Source organism: Salvelinus namaycush, chromosome 39 (genome assembly GCF_016432855.1).
Source record: "Salvelinus namaycush isolate Seneca chromosome 39, SaNama_1.0, whole genome shotgun sequence".
NCBI classification, from domain to species: Eukaryota; Metazoa; Chordata; class Actinopteri; order Salmoniformes; family Salmonidae; genus Salvelinus; species Salvelinus namaycush.
The window spans coordinates 881,887-906,790 of record NC_052345.1 but is presented as its reverse complement, the minus strand read 5'-3'; the positions used below and the strand labels follow the sequence as shown (position 1 = coordinate 906,790).

Here is a 24,904-nt window from a genome sequence, read left to right as displayed (position 1 = left end):
ATTTCCACTGTCCACTCATTAAAAGTGGTGTATCTCCCTAATTTTTCAGAGTAAAAGCCTGAAACAATGCCTGAAGACTGGCCACATGTAGAGGAAGCCATAGAGATCGTGAACTGGGTTCTAAGTCTTTGTATGGTGGAAAGGCTTTCAATGGAAAAACAGCCTTTCAAAATAATAGTACTTCCTGGTTATCCTAGCTTATGGGCCTGAGTAGCAGGCAGTTTAATTTGGGCACGCTTTACATCCGGCGGTGAAAATACTGTCTCCTACCCAAGAGAGGTTTTTAAATTACACAATTTGGGTGGACCCTGTAGTCAAACAAGTCGGTTGGCTAGACGTCATATTTCATCACATTTATAGTCGTCGATGTTAAATTTGTTGCAAATTAAGCAAAATTACCTCAGATACTCACCGAGTAGCATCAATGGCTGACAGAAAAAGAGATTGTAATGAAGAGACGTTAGGAAAATTTCAGAGGAAGATGATTGGCTTAAAAACTTTTGGAACAAGCTAGGCTCTTCATTGATGGGTTTTGGAACAGAGAAGAATGCCCGTCTCAGTCCATCTTGTAGGTTGGCCCCTGGGGCCTCCACATGGCACTTGGAGCACCTTAACAGACTTTACAGGGCCCCCAAAGATTGCTGAAATGTACTTGATGTGAACATGTCAAGGTATTGAATGAATTCAGTCATATTCATGTCAAAACATGTGAAATAGGCACACTGGACCTTTAAGAAAGTGTAACAGAGTAGGTGTCCCTACAGGTGTATATTAAGTAGCCATGTGCTTCCCAAAATTCAAAAACAGAATAACTAATGAGCCATTTGACACATGATAGTTTTAGGCTCTCAAGCTCTACTTTATTTATCAACCAAGAAAACAGATAAAACAAATCCTTAATTTAACTATTTACATATTAAACATATTACACACCGTTTGACACAACTAACTTAACATGTTTCTTAGATATTACAGAACTATTTACGACGACCATCCAGCTCCTTCCTTCGCCTCTATGCTGTGGTCCTTGGCACCCGAGGCCCAGGCCCTCTCTTCTCCTCCAACCTCTCGACAGCAGTTTTGCCTCCCCCTGCTGCCTCACAGAAGTGCTCTCCCCTGTACTGGCTGTGGCCAAATTCTTTTCTTTTAGGCTTGCCACATATCTTGCAGGGGAAAGCAACAGGAAACCTCCTCTTCGTCACAGGTCCATCACCAGCCTGTGCACTTCTCCTCCTCAAACCTGTGTACCTGGTCAAGGGGAGGCCTTTTGTGAGGGTGGAAGCAACTCTAGCAATAGGGGGTTTGCTTGTTGGTGGGCGCCGCTTATCTTTCCTCCTGACCCCCTTGTTGATTCTAGATGGAGCTGGCTTCAGGTTCTTGTCTACAGAGGAAACACAGGTAGTGGCAAATTATAACACATTACACAAAGGGAAATTGCTATAGTCAAACACACAAATGTGAATTTAAGAGAACTCACCTTTGGGGGGGTGTCTGTTCAGAACTGGGGGCCAACATGGACGGCTGAATTTCAGGTGTGGGGGAGGAGAGGGGGGACCGGGGAGGGGGGACAACCTTCCGGTTGGAGCTGGTATCGGTTTCTTGTCTACAGAAGAACAAAAGGGCATTAGTGTCTTAATGAACACACCACACAATATATTGCTATATTTAAACATGATTGTTACATGTTATTTGAACAAACGCATTCATTTTCTGGGTAATTGATTGTTTTTCTTTTCATTAACTTAAGTTTGGATTGATTATTTATTGTTTGGATTGTTTATTTTTGTAAGATGAACTAAATTTATGGAATAAAAAAATATAGAGATTTTTTAAAATAAAGAACTCACCTTTGGGGAACCGCCTGTTCAGAACTGGAGGCCACCATGGACGGCAACATGTCAGGTGTGGAGGTGGGTCCTTGTATTTCCCAGCATGCCGCTGGGCTCTCTCCTCTCTTTCCCTCGGCTGCCTTTTTATTCTTTTCAACTACAGTTGGGCCTTTTGTGCTTTCCTCCTCCTCCGATCCTTTTCAAAATATATTGTTGTTAAGCACGCATTCTTAATTGCCTATAATTTCCACCTGTTGTCTATTCCATTTGCACAACAGCATGTGAAATTTATTGTCAATCAGTGTTGCTTCCTAAGTGGACAGTTTGATTTCACAGAAGTGTGATTGACTTGGAGTTACATTGTGTTGTTTAAGTGTTCCCTTTATTTTTTTGAGCAGTGTATTGTAGTTAAGCAAGCATTCTTGTCCCAGGCAAGGTGTTGAGCTGCCTTATCCAGCCCATGTAGCTGTGAGAATTAGAATTAGCAGATACACTGAAAAGGGTGGATAAATAATAATGTTAAAACAAGTTACCTTCTTTGTTTACGGTCTGTAGAGTTATAGACTGCATTGATAATATTCCCAAAGACTGGCCTATTGAAGACTGCATCCATCTTGACTAATAGATCTGGGCAAACTGAGACTCTCCCTGAGACTATCCCAAACTTCAACAAGTAAAGGTGTGCAGCAACCAATCAGAGATTAGTGGGCGTCACAAGGGGCACTGGGGGATGGGCGGGTTTGACTCCCTGCTGTCACCTGTAGTATCTGCTGGTCATCTCAAATCTCTGAGTAGAACTTGACTGTTCTATTGTTTTTGTGTGTTACAACTCTGTAAACAGTGTGTTTATTGACTACGAAAATGATGACAGATTTACTTGTCTTTTTATTTGTTGAACTTTAAAGAGTATGACAATAAATCAAAATGAATTTAAGGGAGAAAAAGTGCTTGCATTCAATTATTATTTATTTCACAGGGAATGTCACATGTGAAACAACCCAGCATAATGTCCCCTACACCTACTGCACAAGTTAAGATGATTTGAAATGAGCTAAATGTACAAGAGATTAACAATCTTAAAAAAAAAAACAAAGAACATATGTACAAAAACGACTTTACAATTGACACACCAATCAGTCAGTCAGTCAGAGTTTACTGGCCTTGGCTAGCACCATGCTGGGCCCTCATGAGTGCCAGCCACTCCTCCACAGTTTGGCCGCCTGAGGAAGCGGCACAGAATCTCACAGAACCATACATACTGTGTCCAAACTCTGCAGTTTTCGGCTTGCCACATTTAGAGCACTTATAGCCTTCGTATGGCTTGTGCGCTCTGACTTTAATGCCAGACTCCAGCTTCTTCTTCCTTCTCCATTCAGTGGTCCTGGAGACCTTGGGTCCACCAGCAGGAGGAGGGGGAAGAGGAGTGGAGGTCGAGGGCAGGTCTTGGGAGACTGGCGTTATAGGGAGGGAGGTGGTAGGCAGACTGGGTGGCGGTAGAGGTGGCAGTGGCTGACAAGTGTCTGCTCTGCCACGCTGTGTAGCCTGCCCCGTTCTGTCCTCTGGCAGCTGGTAGGTGCTGCTGGTTGATGGGGCTGGCAGCGGTGAAGTGCTCCAGACTGCAGTGTGGAAGGGGCCTGACTCCTCTCTCTCTGCAGTCATGCTGTCACGGTTCTGGTGCAGGGCCACTCTCTCCATAGAGGATGTCCATTTGTTGTACCTGTGTGAAAAACGTGAAATATGTTTACTGTTATCAGGAACACTGTCAACCAGTGAACTACACATAAAATATACCAAAATATATTTTTTAAACTTACCACTGTGTCAAGGTCAGCTTGTTGACCTGGAACAGTTGCAGCCTTGTGTGGGTATTGAGGTTTGGGCTGCCCAGCACCATGGTCCTGATTCTCCTGTAGTCCCCCAGGATAGCAGCCCACCTGTTGACCCGGTTACCAAGAACCGTCTTGCCAGCAGGGTGTTTGTGGCACAGCTCCACAAAAATGGCCTCCACTGTCCTGCTGGTGTTGGGCCACTGAGCAGGTCCAGAGTCTTGGCCAAGCAGGGAGCTGAAGGTAGATTAAGTTAACAAAAGGAAACATCACGTTAATGAGAAATACACTCATGTCTTTATGTGTGTACTGAGTTTAGAACAATGTGCAGTACGTACCGCTTCATACTCTCTTCCCCCGTCACGGTTGAGCTCTTTGAATTGTTGAAGCTCCCCTGCAGGACTCGGTCCCGGAACCTCTCGGGGTAGGAGACTGCCGCCTTGTCTCTCTCCGGAAGATTTCCCCAGAGAGCCATGATCTCCTCTATTTGCCTGTTAGAGATCCATGGCCCCTCCAGCAGCCTCAGCAGACTCTTGGCCAGGAGGACCACGTGCTGGTATCCACTAACCCCATCAGGTGCTATGTACTCCTGGAAATTAGAAGAGTTGTGGGGAAGGGTTGGATTAATAGTCAGATTAATAGTTATGAATGGAAAGAAACTTGAGAGTGAGCTGTTTAGGATGTGGATAGGCACTTACGTCATCCTCCGGGTCCTGACTGGCAGCTGGTGCAGTGTCCACCTCCTCCATAGTGTCATCAGGGGGTGTGACGACAGGTACCTGGGATGGGTTGGGTTGAGTGGGCGGTGGAGTGGCCTTCCTGAGTGGAGCGACTGGTGGGAGATGGTCATCGAGGTCGGGCAAGGACATGGTGGGGTCATCCTCCTCCTCAAGCTCTCTCAGGTCATCCTCCTCTCCCTCTCCTCCCTCAAATAGATCAGGTGTCCCGTCTGGGACATCCGGGTCCTTACCGAGGTTGGACTCCAACCTCTGGTCACCATGGCTCTGGGAGAAGAGATACTCGACCCCAATGAGTTCCCCTTAAACAAAGAGACAACAAAAAAAGAGAGTTGTACATAAACAGAACTGTACATGTTTTAGTGTGTGTGTATAATTTAGAAATACATACCAGTGTACTTTGCAGGCCTTGTGTGATCCTTCACAAGACTGCAGCCCAGGAGCTTCTGGCTCAGCTCATTGATGGCGTGCTGGGCTACACCATCATAGCAGTGCAGGGTCTGCTTCTGTCCCCCCCCCTCCGCTGCAGCTTCGGCACGGTCCTCATTCCACCGAACCAACCCTTCAAGGAGGTAGGCCTGAAAGTGCTCGGCAGACGCACTTGTTCCTATAAATGACGACAACAACAACAACAACAATAAATAATAACTCCTCACATGCACACAGTTGTTAACACACAACATGACGTAACAACATGATCTGGTTTTACATTTAACATACCAGGAATGAAGCGGTTGAGGTGGAGGTGGAAAGACTCCAGGGAGGTGGACCCACGGGCGCAACGCAACACAGGCAGGATGACCCCTCCCTTGGTCACGTCCTTGCCCTTTTTGGTGTAGATGCTGACACCAGGGGGGTCCTGAATACAGACCAGGTGTCGTCTCTGGGTCTGCCAGATGGCCTGCATTCGGTCACGGTTCAGGAGCCGGACGCCCAGGGTGTCTGTGGCATCGATGAAGGTCTCCAGGAGCTCCCCGATGAGACGCTCGGTCTCCTCCGCCCCGCGCGTGCGGCGACGACAGTGCCGAGCCATCTCCTTCAGGCTGATCCTCTTTAACACCTGTGCGTCGCTGAGCCCCGTGATGTGGCTCTCCTTGAGCTCACCTCGCTTGGCCTCCAGCAGGCGCTCCACATCCTCTGCACACCACACCAACATGCAGGAGGAGAGCCGCCGCAAAAAGAGAGCATACAGAGGATGGCTCTCTGTTGTCACTCCCCGAGCAAAGCGACGGATGAGGTGCCCCACATCCAGCCGGACGATGAGTTCATCCCACTGGCTGAACATGGCTGCCGTCTTCCCCTTTCCCATCAGGGCGCAGCAGTCCCGGGTGACATAGAGCAGCTTGGGAGGTGCCACTCCAGCTCTACTGTAGCGCTGCTGGAGGCCAGCTGCCATGTCGAGCAGGCCCTCTCCTTCGCTGTCAGTGAGGACCGTAATGAGCACCTGGCCGTACTCATTGCCCACATTTGTGGCCCACGCTGCTGTCCCGTGTGCTGCCCCAGCTAGTTTCTTGGTCACCTGAGGGGAGTCAAACAAACACAGACAGACAAGACAGACAAACACAGTCATGTCAGTGAGTGGACACAAAGTTTCACAACACATTTATTAAGTCATAAAATAAGTCATAATAAATTATTATTCATTTGATTGTCTCTAACTAACTAGTATTATTTCTGGTCAAAACATCTTGAATCACCTTCTTGGTTGAATCCATCTTCAGGATGGACCCAAAGATGGAGGTGACTCTGGCCTTGAAGTCCTCCAGCTGGAACAGAACGTCGTAGCCGTGGACAGTCAGCAGCCACTGGGCTGAGGGCACATCCAAAAAGGGAGGAGGAGGTGTTACCCTCAGTGGTGCGGCACCTGGGACTACAAAGTGGTCACAGACGGACAGGTAGTACAGGGTCCGACTCATCCAGGTCAGGCTGTGCTGCTCCCTCAGCTGGTTGTACAGTCTGGTCACACTGTTCCCCAGTGTCCTCTCTCTCATCAGCCTGACCACCTTCAGGTCACAGGACAGCCTAATACACAGAGACAATTGGGGGGGAAATGAGGAGAAGAGGGTGAGGAGTGTGTGGAGGGGGGTTCTAGAAACACTTTGATAAGGGAAGGAGGGGCTTGGGAAAGGGTGACTTTGAAACACTTTGCTTTGTTTGGGCAGTTCCTGATAAGAGATCAAAGGTCAGACATTCAGATCAAATAGCTCATTACCATTTTAATGGGGCAAATAGCTAATTAACATTTCAATGGGGCTTTGAAAAATCAAAACCTCAGTGTTGACAAGAACCTACTGACCGCCTCTTTTTCTCATCATGATGCTTTTTTCTGTTTTTCCTCAAAGTGAACAAGAGCTTTGATTTTCAGAGGTGTGAATTACTAACCTGTAAGTCAAGATGGCTGGGAAAATGGAGCGATGACTTGCGTCCAGCTGGTCCAAGATATCCAGCGACCATCCTGCTAGCTTCTTCTTACAGAGGCGGCACTCCAGGTACTCTGTCCCCATATAATACCAGCCATCCATGTCAAGCACCCTCCGGACTGTCTTGTACACCCCACAGCCTGTGAGCTTTTGACGCTTGCACCGTGGCTGGGTGCACACAAACTTAAAGGCCCACAGGCGGTAGGGCATCCAGAGGCAGAATGGCCGGAGGAAGTAGGCAGAGGGAGAAGCTGGAGGCTGATGGCTGATGTTAGGAGGCAGAGGAGGGAAGTACCACAGCTCAAGCTGGCTTTTCAGGACACATTTGAGCTGCTTGTCCCTGATGAAAATGGCCCGACTGACCCACTCTTGCTGCTCCTTTGGGAGGGTCTGCTTCCATCCCTCAGGGAGAAGCACCTGCAACAGAGCAGAGAATCAATACATTTCTTTTCCATCCCCACACAACCAAAAGTGAAATGAAATAGCCAAGTCATAGTTGAGGTGAGACGTTTACCTGAGCGTCAGCAGCAGGCTGTAGTGGTCCAGCTGTTGGCTGGGAGGTTGACCGGAGCTGAGGAGGGGCAGTAGGAGCTAGCACAGCAGGGGGCGCGGTGGGAGTGGGAGCAGTAGGAGCTAGCACAGCAGGGGGTGCGGTGGGAGTGGGAGCAGTAGGAGCTAGCACAGCAGGGGGTGCGGTGGGGGTGGGAGCAGTAGGAACTGCTACAGGAGCACAGGAGTTAGTCTCACAAAATATTTCAGAGAAATAAGTGAAATAATTCAATTAGAATAGAGCTTCAGCTTCAAAACATGTTAACAGCCTGTTGACAGCCAATGCACTTTGGTTTAGTTTTGATCAGTGTTATCAGTGGTAGAGGTTAAGAATCTAGGTTAAACACAATCTACATTTAAAAGCTACAAACGACAGATGTATAGTGGGTAGACATCTACAAGCAAAGAATAGGCAAAGCAAAGTGATGCAGACTGAAATACAGGTTGGAATGGTGACAAGACAAGCTTCAGTAAACAATTCATTCCACAAAAAGATGAGGAAGGATTTTTCTATGGCAAGCAAAATGGATGCAAAAATGTGAAATTCTACAGTGATTTCTAAGCCCAGCTAGGAGGTGTTTTAACAATTTTACCACTTACCTTACCACTTTAAAGTGTATCCTGTTAATGCTAACAACAACAGATAGTTATTAGGGGAAAGGTCATTTCATATGTATATTCTTCTCAACAGAAAAAAACAATAAAGTGCCATAACATAGAGTACCTTGGTCAAAACCCACGCAGATAGACAGCAACTCCTGATCTGATGGCTCGGCAGCTAAGAAACACAGACAAACATAATGACACTGTTATATTGTCAACTGCTACACTGTTTGATTTACTGTTTGATTGACTTAGATGACTACAGAATATATATTTACATGGATTAGGAGGCGCTACAGCTGTTGCTGTGTCCTCCTGGTCAGGTCGGGGGGGCAAGGTCCCGTCCCGTACCCTGCGTTCCTCCACTGCCTTCTGGACCTCAGGAAACAGGTTGGTATACCTGTCCGGATGGTTGGGAAAATGTTATAAATTGTATTGTGATTCTGACTGATTTCATGTTTTTGTAATTTTATAAGAAATTACAACTATTTAAGGAAAAGAGTACCAGTCAAACCGGTCCTTGTTGGCCATTTCAGAAGACGTGTTTGTGTCCCCCATCTCCCTCTCTTGCTGGTGAGAAGCCAAGACCATGACGGCATAGCCGACATCGTGGCTTAGCAGCCACTTGAAGGTTTGACCACGGTATTTGCCGAACTGGATGGCACTCTCACTGTCCACCAGTCGGCTATCATCCGGGTCACCCCCTCTGGCTACCACACAAGCCTTTGCCTTCTCCTTCACTTGTCGTGGCTTCAGCACCCGGACTACACCTGTACACTCTTCCTCCTGGATGGTCCTGGCAACCCTGGCAGCCTCTTCAGATGCCCTCAGGGTGAGGGCACCAGAGGGCTCCAAGCGGAAAGCAGGGGTGTGAACATAATCCATTCTTCCTTTCATTAAGAGAGGTTATTCACACACATGTTATTTGTTGACAGCAATACACAGTGGACCACATAGTTACCCTGCTTACAGTAGAGCCCATACAGCGTTAAATGTCAATTTCATTCTACATATAACGTTAGCCAGCTGGCCCATACAGCGTTAAATGGCAATTTCATTCTACATATAACGTTAGCTAGCTGGCCCATACAGCGTTAAATGTCCATTTCATTCTACATATAACGTTAGCTAGCTGGCCCATAGCCAGCTAACTATCAATTATTACCGCCCTTTATTACACATTATTAGCTAGCGACAGGTCTCGTTTTCAAGAAAATTGACTGAAACTCACATTAATTCACCTAAAACATCAAATCCTCGACGAAATATAGCTAACGTTACCTTTACGACCACGACGGAAACTCACATTATTTCATCTAAATACCCAAATGGTTCCTGAAATCCGTGATGACAACTAAATCAACGACTGAAACTCACCTTAATTCACCGAAATACACAACTGTGTTCCGAAATCCGCGATGAAATATAGCTAACGTTACCTTTACAACTATCTTTCTCACAAGTACTCGGAATGATGGAGAACTAACTGCAAAGAACTTCTCCGTGGATTTTGGGGGAGGCGGGACATGAACGACAGACTCTCTTTTCGTTCTTTTCTCTCTCCTTTCTCTCTGTCTTATCTCAAATTATATTTTTTTTCAAATTGAAGCTGCTTTATTGGCATGAAAAACATTGTGTCAACATTGCCAAAGCAACAATCTATACAATCTAAATGTTTGTGTTCTGCAAAGTATTTTTATTCTCAGTCCGCAGAATGGACCACGTATCATTGAACCATGATACCGTGAATTACCAATGATATACACTATTAGTTTCTGGGAAATACATCCTTGTTTCTATCGCTTCTAGCATATTTATTGTGACCCCATTCCTGAAAGCTCACCCTTCCAGGAACACATATGTTTGTTCCCCCTCAACGTAGACCCTTTATAACAATCACATATGTTTGGACTTTGTCTGGATTTAGGACTAGCAGAGGACACCTATAAACCATAAAAGCAAGGGGGTCACAGTTGAGAAAATTGGCTAAATAATGAAAAATAATCTAATCAACAATTACATAATAGTCAATTAACTATTGACTTTTTCATTTGTAAATCATTATTATAATGCAAATGAAACCTAGAGTTGGGTTTATATAGCCATGGGGGGAATGAAAAAAGTTGTATATGTATTAGGTTGTGAAGATCTTAGATTACATGTAAAAAAAAACAAAAAAAACGACTGAACGCTGAACTAAATCAAAATGTCTACAACTCACAAGTGTTATTAAAAATGTGTAAGACATTGAAATACATAATATATGTACCCCATCTCAATATTCCCTAGAGACATATTCTGAACTTTTAAACAAAATTGTAAACTCTTTACACATACTTATGCTACTTTCACATAATACAATGTCAGTGTCAGCATCCTTCGATGCTGTGGGGAATGTGTTATAACTTGTACATGTTCCCCCCTATAGATATTCCGTAACATCCTAGATACTAGAACATTAGTAGTACATAACAGTGTAATAGCGTAGTACTACAGTACGGACCTGTCTTGACATCCTCGTTTGAAACATTAAAACTTCTTGTTTATTGTCAGAACGAGCCTTCTGGATATGTGTGGTACTGTATATAAAACATCAGTGACTCTTTGATTTACCAAAGCTTCTTGTTCTCTGCAGTTTAACATAAAAATATTTCCCTCCACTCTAAAAATATACTTTCGAATTATAAACATGTAAATAAAAAAAGGAATACTAAAATAGCCAATGTGTCGTCATGTCATATACTTTATAACCCGAGGGGGTCGAAATTGTTGTTCAAATGTTGCATATACATGTTTTAGTATCTAGATATTGTGTTATGTTAGAATGTCTAATAAACAACTATTTTATACATGAATAATATTGTTTTGTCAGAAATATATAATAATAATGTTTTACCTGCACCTGTATGCAGACGATACGGTTGAGTACTCTATCGCCCGCCCTGCTGATCATGCTCTATCTGAACTATATTATGCTTTCATTATTTTGCAGAAAACCTTTGACCTTAAATTATTATTGAATACATGGAAAACTAAGTATGTTGTTTTCTAGAGGACACAAAAATGATTCTAATGATTGAAGTGTACGTCCCTAGTACGGTGGTGTATCAGTAAATACGTTAAGTTGTCTTTTTTAAAAACATAATGATGAGTTAATTAAGATGCTGAATATAAAAAGGGGCTTCTTCTATAGAAATAGGTCAGGCCTCTTGCTTAATAATACAAAGCAGATAGTTCAATCTATGTTCTTACTGGTCCTAGACTATTGCAAAATCATCTATATGAATGCAGATGCCACTTTATTAAAGCCTTTAGATGCATTTGACCATAGAGCACTTTGTTTTATTATGGGTACAGGTTCACTACACATCCCTGCATTCTGTATCATAAAGTAGGCTGATGGCGCTGGGATGGATTTGGCAGAGCTGACTGCAAATGGCCTCCACCAAACGGCTGGTGCCCGGCCAATTTGCAGGGCCCAAGTTGAGTCCAAGAAGGCAACTGAAACAGAGGAGATAAATAATTAGAGAACATTGAAAAATAATGATAGCCATCGCCTGACCTTCATTTGCATTTAATGTAGAGGCAGGCAATATAATAGTAAGGTGGAGGACATGAACACTAACAACATACCATTAGAGAGAGTCTTTTCCTATGACAATGGACGACTTCCCCTTCGTTGCCTTGAACCGCCCCTGAACGATCCTCTCCTGGTGTCGGGCAGGGTAGATCAAGCGCCAGCCACAGCGCCACCAGACCGTCTACCCTGCGGTCCGACAGCCCCTGACGGTTCCTCACCCCCACCAAGGCCCTGGCAAGCCTGCGGACATGCTGGTAGCCAGGCATTGCATTAGGGCCTTGCGTCTCCCCCTGAAGATAAAGAGACATGGAAGAATCGATGAGGACGATGTCAAACATTTAGGGGTAACACATAAGATTCTTCTACAAAGGAAATAGAATATGTTTTATATTGTGTAACTGAAAATCAACAGTTACACAACATGTTAAAATGTAACATGTTTCAAGTTAAACTGTAGTTTTCTAATCCTGTTTCGTGAATGATTACTGTGAGTATTAAATGGAGTTTAGGTCATGAAACTTTGTGTATGCTAATTTAGAGACCATGACCTAATCAGACAAGAGGAAATTGCCTAGGATCAGAGATCAGGGTCAGGCCCAGAAGATGGATAGCTAAACAAAGAGAGGACCGTGGACATTCCACAGGGGAAAGAAGGGGAGAGTCATTGGGGTCATAAAATGTATAACTAGGGAGGTGACGTCTACAAGGGAAGAGTATAAGACGTGTTGTGAGCTTTCTAAACGAATGCACTCAGCTGAGGGCATCCTTGGTATTAAACACCGAAAATTGTCTTGAGTTTGTCTCAATTTCTTATTTCAAAGAGGTTGCAATAACATTTTTATTTTCAACAACACAAAAGGTCAATTATAATTACCTCAATCAGAGGAGTTGTCAGGGTGAGGAGAACCGTGTCGATCAGGGGCCTCAGGAGAGCTTCCGTCTTCAGGGGCGGTGGGACTGGATGGCCCAGACCTGGATGCGTCAGCGGGTTCCCCTGACAGAGGTGCCGCTGAGCTGGAGGACGGGGCGCTCATATGAGTGACATGAGGGATGTGGATTGTCGGGTCCACATCCTCCTGAAAGCCCTCGTCCTCCTCGTCGAGCTGGGCGACGGCGGCTGCCTCTTCCGGAAGGCCAGGGTCCACGCTGACATCCTGCAGCACTCTGCCAGTCTGCGAGTACAGGTACTCCACTCCGAGGAGTTACCCTATTAAGGCAAAAACAACCAAAAAATCAGGCAAAGGCAGAGTAGGGAAGTGTTAATGGGATGTAATTAATGCAATTGATGTAAATGTTCATTCTCTTACTCGACTTACCCGTGTACTCGCTAGGCTTGGAGTAGTCCTTACCCTGTTCCTTGCCAAGCACCCTTTGGCTGCTAAGGTTAAGGATGTGCTGCAGGTGGCCACTGTAGGAGAGCAGGGGCTGCCTGTTCTTTCCCTCCACTGCTGCCTGCGCACGGTCCTCGTTCCACCTCATCGGTCCATCCAGTAGGAATGCCTGGAAATGCATTGCATTTGCCCTGGTACCTGAGAGAACAATGCATGATTAGGGTGGGAGAGCTGTTGCTGTTAACATTAAACATTAAGCATTACTTTAAGCTACACAATGACATTTACCGGTTGAGGTGGAATGACTCCAAGGATGTGGAGCCCCGTGCGCAGAGATAAACCAAGGCGTGGCGTGATTTTGCCGGTCTCGGTGTACAGCTGTACACCGGGTGGGTCTTGTATGCAGTGGAGGTGGCGCCTCTACTCTTGCCAGATTGCCTGGATGTGGATGGAGTCCAGCAACGGGATGCCCAGGGTGTCGACCCCCTTCTCGCTGTTGAAGGTCTCGAGGAGGTCAAGGAGAAGGACTTCGGTCGCCGCAGCTCCACACGTACGACGCCGACAGTGAAGTGCAATCTCCTTCCTGCCGATCAGCCTCGAAACCTCCGCCTCGGTGAGGCCGACCATCCCGTGCTTCCCCTCCAGCGCAGACCTCTTGGCCTCCAGCAGTCGGCGGACATCACCTGCATCCCACTCAAAGATGCAGGCTGACAGCTGCCGCATGAAGGGACCGTAGAGCTGGTGGCTCTCAGTGGTGACACCTGCCGCGAACCGCCGCATCAGGTGCCAGATGTCCAGCCGAACCACCAGCTGGTCCCACTCATTGTACATGGCAGCTGTCTTTGATCCGCCGAAGCTGGAGCAGCAGTCTCGGTCCACGTACATGAGCTGGGGGGGCGCCACCCCGGCGAGCCGGTACCGCTCCATGAGACCAGCCGCCATGGGGAGCAGGCCCTCGCCCTCAGCGGCAGTGAGGACACTGATGAGGACCAGTCCATGCTCGTTGCCGACGTTGGTAACCCAGGCGGCCGTGTCTGCAGCGGTACCCGCGAGCTTTTTGGTCACCTGGAGACGGACACACAAAGACAGAAAGGTTAAGACATTATTGTTATATAGATATACAAAATCAGACACGACTTATCTTCACATTTCTAAGTGAAAACTCACCTTCTTGGTAGAGTCCATCTTTAAGATGGACCCAAAGATGGAGGTGACCCTGGCCTTCACCTCGTCCAGCCGCGACAGCACGTCATGGCTGTAGACGGGTGAGGGCACCGGGGGCATCTCCGGTAGATCAGTGAACTGCCGCCCAGTGCCCAAGGCCAGAAACTGCTCGCACTCCCCGAGGTACCGTATTCCGCTCCGCATCCAGGACTCGCTGTGACTTTCACACAGCTTGCTGTAGGTCTGTGACGCACTGTTCCCCAAAGTGCGCGACCTCAGCATCCTCACAACCCGCAGGTCACAGGACAGCCCAGAGAGAGAGAGAGATAAAGCATATGAATGACACGCTTTTATTTTACTTTATTACTAACTAACTAAATCTTGTGAAGTTACTTCTATGTCAATATTGCTGGGAACTGGCAGAGATGCCGAGCGTCCAGCTGACTGACAAGGTCCCGTGACCACCCCGCGACCTTCTTACACCGACCGCATTCCAGGTACTCAGTGGCCATGAGATACAAGAGGTCGATGTCCAAGACCCTCCGGATGGTCATGCAGAGTGTGCCTCTGCACCCATGCTGGGGGCGTGCCAGCTTGTATGCCCATTTACGTACGGGCATCCAAAGGAACAGCTGACATGCGAAGAAGGGGTCGGGGATTCCTGGTGAACAGCGTGCGGCCGATCCACCACTGCTGCTACTTGGTGAGAGATGAATGCCAACTCTCTGGAATCAGCAGCTGAGTGAGACGAGAGAGTGATGGGGGCGGGGGCGAATGGATGGTAATGTTTCAGAGAAACGGACAGGGAGAGAGTATGCAGGAAAGGAGACAACTGTGTCCAATTTGGCATCGTGGTTAATATCTTAACAATGTGGAGTAATTACAGTTGATGAATTTACCTCAGCACTTTCTGAGGGCCTTGGAGGCAGGAAGGACTGCCGGGGCAAATCCTGCTCTTCGCTCTGCCCCAGTGGGGCAGGAGCAGGGACCGGGGCAGGCATGAATGCGTGCATGAATGGACAGACATATTACAAATGTAGATAACAGTAATTAAGTTAATAGCACATTCCAACATGCCCAGATGAATATCAATCAGTGATAGGATGTAACAAAAAAATGAAATGAGTGTTGGTCAAGTTTGAGTGTAAAACTGAAATGAAATGAGTGATTAAAATGGAAAAGAGAAAGTCATGATTAAGTGACATGCAGGATGACAGCTACATGCAGGATGACAGCTACATGCAGGATGACAGCTACATGCAGGATGACAGCTACATGCAGGATGACAGCTACACGCAGGATGACAGCTACACGCAGGATGACAGCTACACGCAGGATGACAGCTACACGCAGGATGACAGCTACACGCAGGATGACAGCTACACGCAGGATGACAGCTACACGCAGGATGACAGCTACACGCAGGATGACAGCTACACGCAGGACGACAGCTACACGCAGGACGACAGCTACACGCAGGACGACTGCTACACGCAGGACGACAGCTACACGCAGGACGACAGCTACACGCAGGATGACAGCTACACGCAGGATGACAGCTACACGCAGGATGACAGCTACACGCAGGATGACAGCTACACGCAGGATGACAGCTACACACAGGATGACAGCTACACGCAGGATGACAGCTACACACAGGATGACAGCTACATACAGGATGACAGCTACACGCAGGATGACAGCTACACGCAGGATGACAGCTACACGCAGGATGACAGCTACACGCAGGATGACAGCTAAGATATTTAATAGTTCATTCATGCAGTGACTCTCCTCTAAACCCAGATGACTCTTACCAATACATTTCCGTGGGCTGATGATAGGGAAACATTGAACACACTTTAATATGACAGCAAACTTTAACTGAAAACTTATCAAATGTCCTAAGTCAATTAATAGTGACATACATGTGTCTGTCAGCAGCTGCTTTGACCAGCTCTGCGTCCGATAGATCTGTCTGTGGCAGTGCTGGTCGAGGGAAAGACACCCCTATATCACGTGGAGAGAGAAAGGATTGTGAGCTACACAGCTTATCCAAAAAGTTCATATTATCTTACATGTGTAACTAGACACTCACCTTGAACTGCAGGCTGAGAAGTCATGAGCTTCTTCATCTTCGCCTGCAGTTCACCTGGGGTGAGAGAGCGCCTTGACAGGAACGCAGAGATCGCAGGACCAAGAGACCTTTGAAAACAAAACATAGCAAATATGTCATCATTTCCAACTGTGTGGAACAAGTGTAATTATATTTTCCTTTAAGATGATATGTAACACTTACGTAGCCGCACTCTTGGGACGGGTGTTACTGGTGGGGGTGGTGCTGGCTGCGGCGGGCCTGGCCACAGCAGCTACCCCCTCCTGGTCTCTGCGCTGAATGTAGTCAATCAAGGCGGCCATCGCACTCCCAGGATAACGGTGTGTCTGCGTCCTCAAGATCCTGACATATCTGTGAGACACAGCAGAGGGAACATTTCAGATGTAAAATGTTTTCATAAAACACACTGAGATGAACATAGAAAACACAAAAGACGTACGCCCGTTACTTTATCCTGTCTGCACCCGTAGCCTTATACAGGTCCTGCAGCGTGTTCCACTTGTACTTCCCGATGCCAACAAGGGCCTTGCCCTCCTGGCCTGAAATCAGTACGGGAACCAATTAACTGTCAGAGCAAGAGAGTTACATCTTACATACAATGAGGAGAATTAAACAAACTCACCTGGCTGGGAGGACAGGACTTTAGCTTCCTCGTGCGCCCGGTTGAACCTGACCATCTCAGCGAAGGCCGGATAGGCGCACGAGTAGCGAGGCAAGGCGTCCTTGTTGGCCCATCAGGGGATGCTGGGAAACGCTGCGCTCTCGCTCCCTCTCCTTCTGATGCACCGTTACCACGTGCACAATGTAGCCCACGTCGTTTTCCATCATCCACTTGAAGGTCTGACCCCGGTACTTGCCGAACTGAACCGTGCACCGGCTCAGGACGACCATCTCTGCACCGGGGTCACCTCCCTCGGAGACGACGCGGGCTCGAGCCTCTGCCTCCACTTCCTCCCACTTCTTAGTCCTCACAAGAGGGCCCTGAGCACCAGAAGCAGGGGGGCCGTCAGCGGCCACTTTAACTGCCTGGGGTGTGGCCTTGAGGACCAACTCCTGTGAGGGCGTGAAACGGAACCTTGGATTTTCCATCTTAGGAGGCAAGAAAAAAACTATTATCATGACTGATGAGTGCAGTGACAAGTGACAGCATAACCATATTAGATACATATAAAGGAACTTACGTTTGCTTGATAGGTCTGCTAGGAGAAGGACAGCAGTGGGGGGTTATGGGTAGGGTTAGGGTGATTATTATTTCATATGCAGTTAAATTCAGTTTACATAGAAAGACACGTTTGCCCCCAATGACCATCAGGCTGTCACATATCATACAATGAATTCACCTACATACACTTCAAACGCATGCCATCAAAAAACGAAAGAAAATAGACAATTAAATAGTATAGAATTTCAACTTTTAGTTGATATAGATGTTAGCTAAGGTTTTACAGGATTGTGTGGTCAAATAAACTTTGTGAATTTTGTACACCTACAGTAGCTAGCGCTTTAACGTTATGACCGTTGTTAAATTACACAATTTGGGTAGCCCTTGTCGTCAAACAAGTCGGTTGACTAGAAGTGTTATTGTCATATTTCATCACATTTATAGTCATCGACGTTAAATTCGTTGGAAATTAAGCAAAATTACCTCAGATACTCACCGAGTAGCATCAATGGCTGATAGAAAAATATTTTGTGATGAAGTGACTTTAGGAAAATTTCAGAGGAAGATGATTGACTTAAAAACTTTTGGAACAAGCTAGGCTCTTCATTGGTGAATTTTTGCTCTCTTTCTCCAATTTGGAACAAACTGAAGCATCTGATTGGAGGAGAGGACTAATGGAACAATATGGGTATTTGGAACATTTGGAACAGATAAAAATTTGCAAATTGCCCAAGGATATTGCCCATTCTTCTCTGTCGAAGGAGGAGGGGGAAATGGGGGGTTTTGCTGGGTGAGAGGAGGAGTTGACAGGGGACGTGTCAACAATGCATATTAAGTAGTCATGTGCTTTGAGCACCAGGTCAAAACAGTGATGACAGACACAGAAGCCCAGTCTAGGAGTTTTAATGATGAACCAGAGTATACATAGGGAAACAGGATGAAATGGAAGATAATTATTAAATTATTAAATCCAATAAATATTAAATAAATGTCAGCAATCTCTTTACACAAATTAACACATTAAATCCAATAAACATTAAATAAATGTCAGCAATCTCCATACACAAATTAACACATTAAATGTCAGCAATCTCTTTACACAAATTAACACATTAAATCCAATAAACATTAACTAAATGTCAGCAATCTCTATACACAAATTAACACACCATAATTCACTTGAAGATGTATTGATAAATCATGTTTGATTTGTATATTTTAATGTCTATCCTTTTTTTTTTTTTACAGGTTCATCGCAATCCTGTCTGTCTGTCTTTGCTATACAGTCTTCTTATTGAACTATGTTAATAAAATGTTCATGTGCATTTTGTTTGGGAACGGACCGATGTTAGTCTGGTGTCTCGCCTCAGAACTGCCTACCATGGGTAACCCTACCAGTAGTCATATAGACTACAAACAATATAGCTCTGAGGGTCCTCAACACACACAAGCCTCTACACCGCGCTCAAGGTCTCGGTCCAAGTAGAGGAAAACGGTGAACTATTTACAACAAAAAAACGTCCGACCACCCAGCCAGTGGCTCAGTGTCCTTCACTTCTCCCCTTAGCGTCCTTCATTTCCGCCAGCCACTGGGCCACGGTCTTACCCCCCGCAGCAACAGAGCAGAACGCCACGCCGCCGAAGCGGCTGTGCCCCGTCTCCCGCCGCTTCGGCAACCCGCATTTGGCGCAGACGTAATGCTCACGTCGCCTTCTCTTCCCGGCTGTCACTTCCTCTGTGTCCTCCGCCATCCTCTTCCTCCTCCATGCCGTTGTCCTTGGCACTGGAGGAGGTGAAGAGCAGCCCGTCTGTTGTCCTTGGGCTTCGGAGGGGCCTGGAAGTGCGGGGGGTTGTTGCTCCAGGTCGGCTGGCAGAATGGGCGCGTGGGTTGGCTCTCCTTGCTGGGTGTTCTGGCGTGGGACAGGGGGGGGCGGCGTAGGGAAAGGGAAGGGTGCCTTGATTCCCTCCTGCTTGAAGTGGAGGGGCTTGGCTGCAGGGAGGGGCTGGGCGGTGACGCTGGGGGCAGCAGCGAGCCCCATTCCCTGCTGCATCACCATCCTCTCCCTCTCCTTCTGACGCCGGGAGTACCTGAAACAGGGAGAGAAAACAAACACAAGCTGTCACAGATTGTCATTAGTCACATGGCTTTATGTAACAAGTCTTCTATAAGTTAATGTCTTACCATTGACTGATGGTCCTTTGATTCAGCTCAGAGCTGAAGGTTGGTCTGGGTCATCAACCTCGGGCTGTTCAGCACTGCCTCCCTGATGGCCACGTAGTCTGCCAGAATGAGCGCCCACCTGCTCTTCTTGACGCCGGCAAACTGTGTGGCGCTGGGATGGATTTGGCAGAGCTGACTGCAAATTGCCTCCACCAAAAGGCTGGTGCCCGGCCAATTTGCAGGGCCCGAGTTGAGTCCAAGAAGGCAACTGAAACAGGAGATATATAATTAGAGAACATTGAAAAATAATGATAGCCATCGCCTGACCTTCATAAGCATTTAATGTAGAGGCAGGCAACGAAATAGTAAGGTGGAGGACATGAACACTAACAACATACCGTTGGAGAGAGTCTTTTCCTACAACAATGGACGACTTCCCTTTCGTTGCCTTGAACCGCCCCTGAACGATCCTCTCCTGGTGTCGGGCAGGGTAGATCAAGCGCCAGCCACAGCGCCACCAGACCGTCTACCCTACGGTCCGACAGCCCCTGACGGTTCCTCACCCCCACCAAGGCCCTGGCAAGCCTGCGGACATGCTGGTAGCCTGGCATTGCATCAGGGCCTTTAGTCTCCCCCTGAAGATAAAGAGACAACGTCACACATTTAGGGTTAACACGTAAGATGTTTCTACAGAGGAAAAATATGTTATTTTACATTGTGTAACTAACTGAAAATCACACTGATGGATAAAAAAATTAAAAATAAACTATTGTGTTGTGAGCTTTCTAAATGAACCTTCTTTAAAAGAGGTTGCAATATCATTTTTCTTTTTAACAACACAAAAGGTTAATTATAATTACCTCTGAATCAGAGGAGTGATCAAAGTGAGGAGAACCGTGTCGATCAAATGCCTCAGGAGAGCTTCCGTCTTCAGGGGCGGTGGGACTGGATGGCCCAGACCTGGGTGCGTCAGCGGGTTCCCCTGACAGAGGTGCCGCTGAGCTGGAGGACGGGGCGCTCATAGGAGTGACATGAGGGATGTGGACTGTCGGGTCCACATCCTCCTGAAAGCCTTCGTCCTCCTCGTCGAGCTGCTCGACGGCGGCTGCCTCTTCCGGAAGGTCAGGGTCCGCGCTGACATCCTGCAGCACTCTGCCAGTCTGCGAGTACAGGTACTCCACTCCGAGAAGTTCCCCTATTAAAGCAACAAAAACAAAAAAATCAGGCAAAAGCAAAGTAGGGAAGTGATAATGGGATGTAACTAATGCAATTGATGTAAATGTTTATTCTCTTACTCGACTTACCCGTGTACTCGCTAGGCTTGGAGTAGTCCTTCACCTGTTCCTTGCCAAGCACCCTTTGGCTGCTCAGGTTAAGGATGTGCTGCAGGTGGCCACTGTAGGAGAGCAGGGACTGCCTGTTCTTTCCCTCCACTGCTGCCTGCGCACGGTCCTCGTTCCACCTCACCAGTCCATCCAACAGAAATGCCTGGAAATGCATGGCATTTGCCCTGGTACCTGAGAGAACAATGCATGATTAGGGTGGGAGAGCTGTTGCTGTTAACATTAAACATTAAGCATTACTTTAAGCTCCGCAATGACATTTACCTGGGATGAACCGGTTGAGATGGAGGTGGAATGACTCCAAGGATGTGGAGCCCCGTGCGCAGCGATAAACTGGCAAAATCACGCCGCCCTTGGTGATTTTGCCGGTCTCGGTGTACAGCTGTACACCGGGTGGGTCCTGTATGCAGTGGAGGTGGCGCCTCTGCTCTTTCCAGATTGCCTGGATGCGGACGGAGTCCAGCAGCGGGATGCCCAGGGTGTCAACCCCCTTCTCGCTGTTGAAGGTCTCGAGGAGGTCAAGGAGAAGGACATCGGTCGCCGCAGCTCCACACATACGACGCCGACAGTGAAGTGCCATCTCCTTCCTGCCGATCAGCCTCGAAACCTCCACCTCGGTGAGGCCGACCATCCCGTGCTTCCCCTCCAGCGCAGACCTCTTGGCCTCCAGCAGTCGGCGGACATCACCTGCATCCCACTCAAAGATGCAGGCTGACAGCTGCCGCATGAAGGGACCGTAGAGCTGGTGGCTCTCAGTGGTGACACCTGCCGCGAACCGCCGCATCAGGTGCCAGATGTCCAGCCGAACCACCAGCTGGTCCCACTCATTGTACATGGCAGCTGTCTTTGATCCACCGAAGCTGGAGCAGCAGTCTCGGTCCACGTACATGAGCTGGGGGGGCGCCACCCCGGCGAGTCGGTACCGCTCCATGAGACCAGCCGCCATGGGGAGCAGGCCCTCCCCCTCACCGGCAGTGAGGACACTGACGAGGACCTGCCCGTGCTCGTTGCCGACGTTGGTAACCCAGGCGGCCGTGTCTGCAGCGGTACCCGCAAGCTTTTTGGTCACCTGGAGACAGACACACAAAGACAGAAAGGTTAAGACATTATTGAAATATAGATATACAAAATCAGACACGACTTATCTTCACATTTTTAGGTGAAAACTCACCTTCTTGGTAGAGTCCATCTTTAAGATGGACCCAAAGATGGAGGTGACCCTGGCCTTCACCTCGTCCAGCCGCGACAACACGTCATGGCTGTAGACTGTCAGCAGCCAGACGGGTGAGGGCACCGGGGGCATCTCCGGTAGATCAGTGAACTGCCGCCCAGTGCCCAAGGCCAGAAACTGCTCGCACTCCCCGAGGTACCGTATTCCACTCCGCATCCAGGACTCGCTGTGACTTTCACACAGCTTGCTGTAGGTCTGTGACGCACTGTTCCCCAAAGTGCGCAACCTCAGCATCCTCACAACCCGCAGGTCACAGGACAGCCCAGAGAGAGAGATAAAGCATATGAATGACACGCTTTTATTTTACTTTATTACTAACTAACTAAATCTTGTGATCTTACTTGTATGTCAATATTGCTGGGAACTGGCAGCGATGCCGAACGTCCAGCTGACTGACAAGGTCCCGTGACCACCCCGCGACCTTCTTACATCGACCGCATTCCAGGCACTCAGTGGCCATGAGATACAAGAGGTCGATGTCCAAGACCCTCCGGGTGGTCATGCAGAGTGTGCCTCTGCACCCAGACTGGGGACGTGCCAGCTTGTATGCCCATATAGGTACGGGCATCCAAAGGAACAGCTGACATGCGAAGAAGGGGTCGGGGATTCCTGGTGAACAGCGTGCGGCCGATCCACCACTGCTGCTACTTGGTGAGAGATGAATGCCAACTCTCTGGAATCAGCAGCTGAGTGAGACGAGAGAGTGATGGGGCGGGGGCGAATGGATGGTAATGTTTCAGAGAAACGGACAGGGAGAGAGTATGCAGGAGAGGAGACAACTGTGTCCAATTTGGCATCGTGGTTAATATCTTAACAATGTGGAGTAATTACAGTTGATGAATTTACCTCAGCACTTTCTGAGGGCCTTGGAGGCAGGAAGGACTGCCGGGGCAAATCCTCCTCTTCGCTCTGCCCCTGTGGGGCAGGAGCAGGGACCGGGGCAGGCATGAATGCATGCATGAATGGACAGACATATTACAAATGTAGATAACAGTAATTAAGTTAATAGCACATTCCAACATGCCCAGATGAATATCAATCAGTGATAGGATGTAACAAAAAAAAATGAAATGAGTGTTGGTCAAGTTTGAGTGTAAAACTGAAATGAAATGAGTGATTAAAATGGAAAAGAGAAAGTCATGATTAAGTGACATACAGGATGACAGCTACATACAGGATGACAGCTACATGCAGGATGACAGCTACATACAGGATGACAGCTACATACAGGATGACAGCTACATACAGGATGACAGCTACATGCAGGATGACAGCTACATGCAGGATGACAGCTACATGCAGGATGACAGCTACATGCAGGATGACAGCTACATGCAGGATGACAGCTACATACAGGATGACAGCTACATGCAGGATGACAGCTAGATACAGGATGACAGCTACATGCAGGGTGACAGCTACATACAGGATGACAGCTACATGCAGGATGACAGCTACATAAAGGATGACAGCTACATGCAGGATGACAGCTACATGCAGGATGACAGCTACATACAGGATGACAGCTACATGCAGGATGACAGCTACATACAGGATGACAGCTACATGCAGGATGACAGCTACATGCAGGATGACAGCTACATACAGGATGACAGCTACATGCAGGATGACAGCTACACGCAGGATGACAGCTACATGCAGGATGACAGCTACATGCAGGATGACAGCTACATACAGGATGACAGCTACATACAGGATGACAGCTACATGCTACATGCAGGGTGACAGCTACACGCAGGATGACAGCTACATGCTACATGCAGGATGACAGCTACATGCAGGATGACAGCTACATACAGGATGACAGCTACATGCTACATGCAGGATGACAGCTACATACAGGATGACAGATACATGCAGGATGACCGCTACACGCAGGATGACAGCTACATGCAGGATGACCGCTACACGCAGGATGACAGCTACATGCAGGATGACCGCTACACGCAGGATGACAGCTACATGCAGGATGACAGCTACATACAGGATGACAGCTACATGCAGGATGACAGCTACATGCAGGATGACAGCTACATGCAGGATGACAGCTACATGCAGGATGACAGCTACATGCAGGATGACAGCTACATGCAGGATGACAGCTAAACGCATGATGACAGCTACATGCATGATGACAGCTACATACAGGATGACAGCTACATGCAGGATGACAGCTACATACAGGATGACAGCTACATGCAGGATGACAGCTACACGCAGGATGACAGCTACACGCAGGATGACAGCTACACGCAGGATGACAGCTACACGCAGGATGACAGCTACATGCAGGATGACAGCTACATGCAGGATGACAACTACATGCTACATGCAGGATGACAGCTACATGCTACATGCAGGATGACAGCTACATGCTACATGCAGGATGACAGCTACATGCAGGATGACAGCTACATGCAGGATGACAGCTACATGCAGGATGACAGCTACATGCAGGATGACAGCTACATGCAGGATGACAGCTACATGCTACATGCAGGATGACAGCTACATGCAGGATGACAGCTACATGCTACATGCAGGATGACAGCTACATGCAGGATGACAGCTACATGCAGGATGACAGCTACATGCTACATGCAGGATGACAGCTACATGCAGGATGACAGCTACATGCTACATGCAGGATGACCGCTACACGCAGGATGACAGCTACATACAGGATGACAGCTACATGCAGGATGACAGCTACATGCAGGATGACAGCTACATGCAGGATGACAGCTACATGCAGGATGACAGCTACATACAGGATGACAGCTACATGCAGGATGACAGCTACATGCAGGATGACAGCTACATACAGGATG

At 47.6% G+C, this 24,904-nt stretch overlaps 1 protein-coding gene and 1 long non-coding RNA gene across 3 annotated transcripts; both read right to left on the bottom strand.

Moving 5' to 3' along the window:
• Window positions 1-11,299: 11,299 nt before the first annotated feature.
• On the bottom strand, window positions 11,300-13,286 carry LOC120032955. 2 transcript variants are annotated; one of them, XR_005473876.1, is made up of 5 exons: window positions 13,164-13,286; window positions 12,861-13,073; window positions 12,419-12,751; window positions 11,598-11,834; window positions 11,300-11,465 (listed from the first exon to the last, which is right to left on the bottom strand). It is a non-coding gene; the product is annotated as an uncharacterized LOC120032955 (long non-coding RNA). The 2 variants fall into 2 exon arrangements; XR_005473875.1 differs by having other exon boundaries at window positions 12,894-13,073.
• A 9-nt stretch (window positions 13,287-13,295) lies between these two features.
• LOC120032441 lies at window positions 13,296-14,321 on the bottom strand. Its single transcript, XM_038978545.1, has 2 exons — window positions 14,043-14,321; window positions 13,296-13,940 (listed from the first exon to the last, which is right to left on the bottom strand). The coding sequence occupies exons 1-2, from the start codon at window positions 14,319-14,321 to the stop codon at window positions 13,296-13,298; spliced, it is 924 nt and encodes a 307-aa protein (XP_038834473.1).
• Between the last annotated feature and the right edge of the window lie 10,583 nt (window positions 14,322-24,904).

What these genes read in the sequence shown, in the direction of transcription:
- LOC120032441 (XM_038978545.1), bottom strand. Translation starts at nt 14,321, where the DNA reads ATGCTGAGGTCGCGCACTTTGGGGAACAGTGCGTCACAGACCTACAGC. An exon ending in AGATGGACTCTACCAAGAAG is followed by an intron (nt 13,941 to 14,042) that starts GTGAGTTTTCAC and finishes GTCCGTCTCCAG; the next exon opens with GTGACCAAAAAGCTCGCGGG.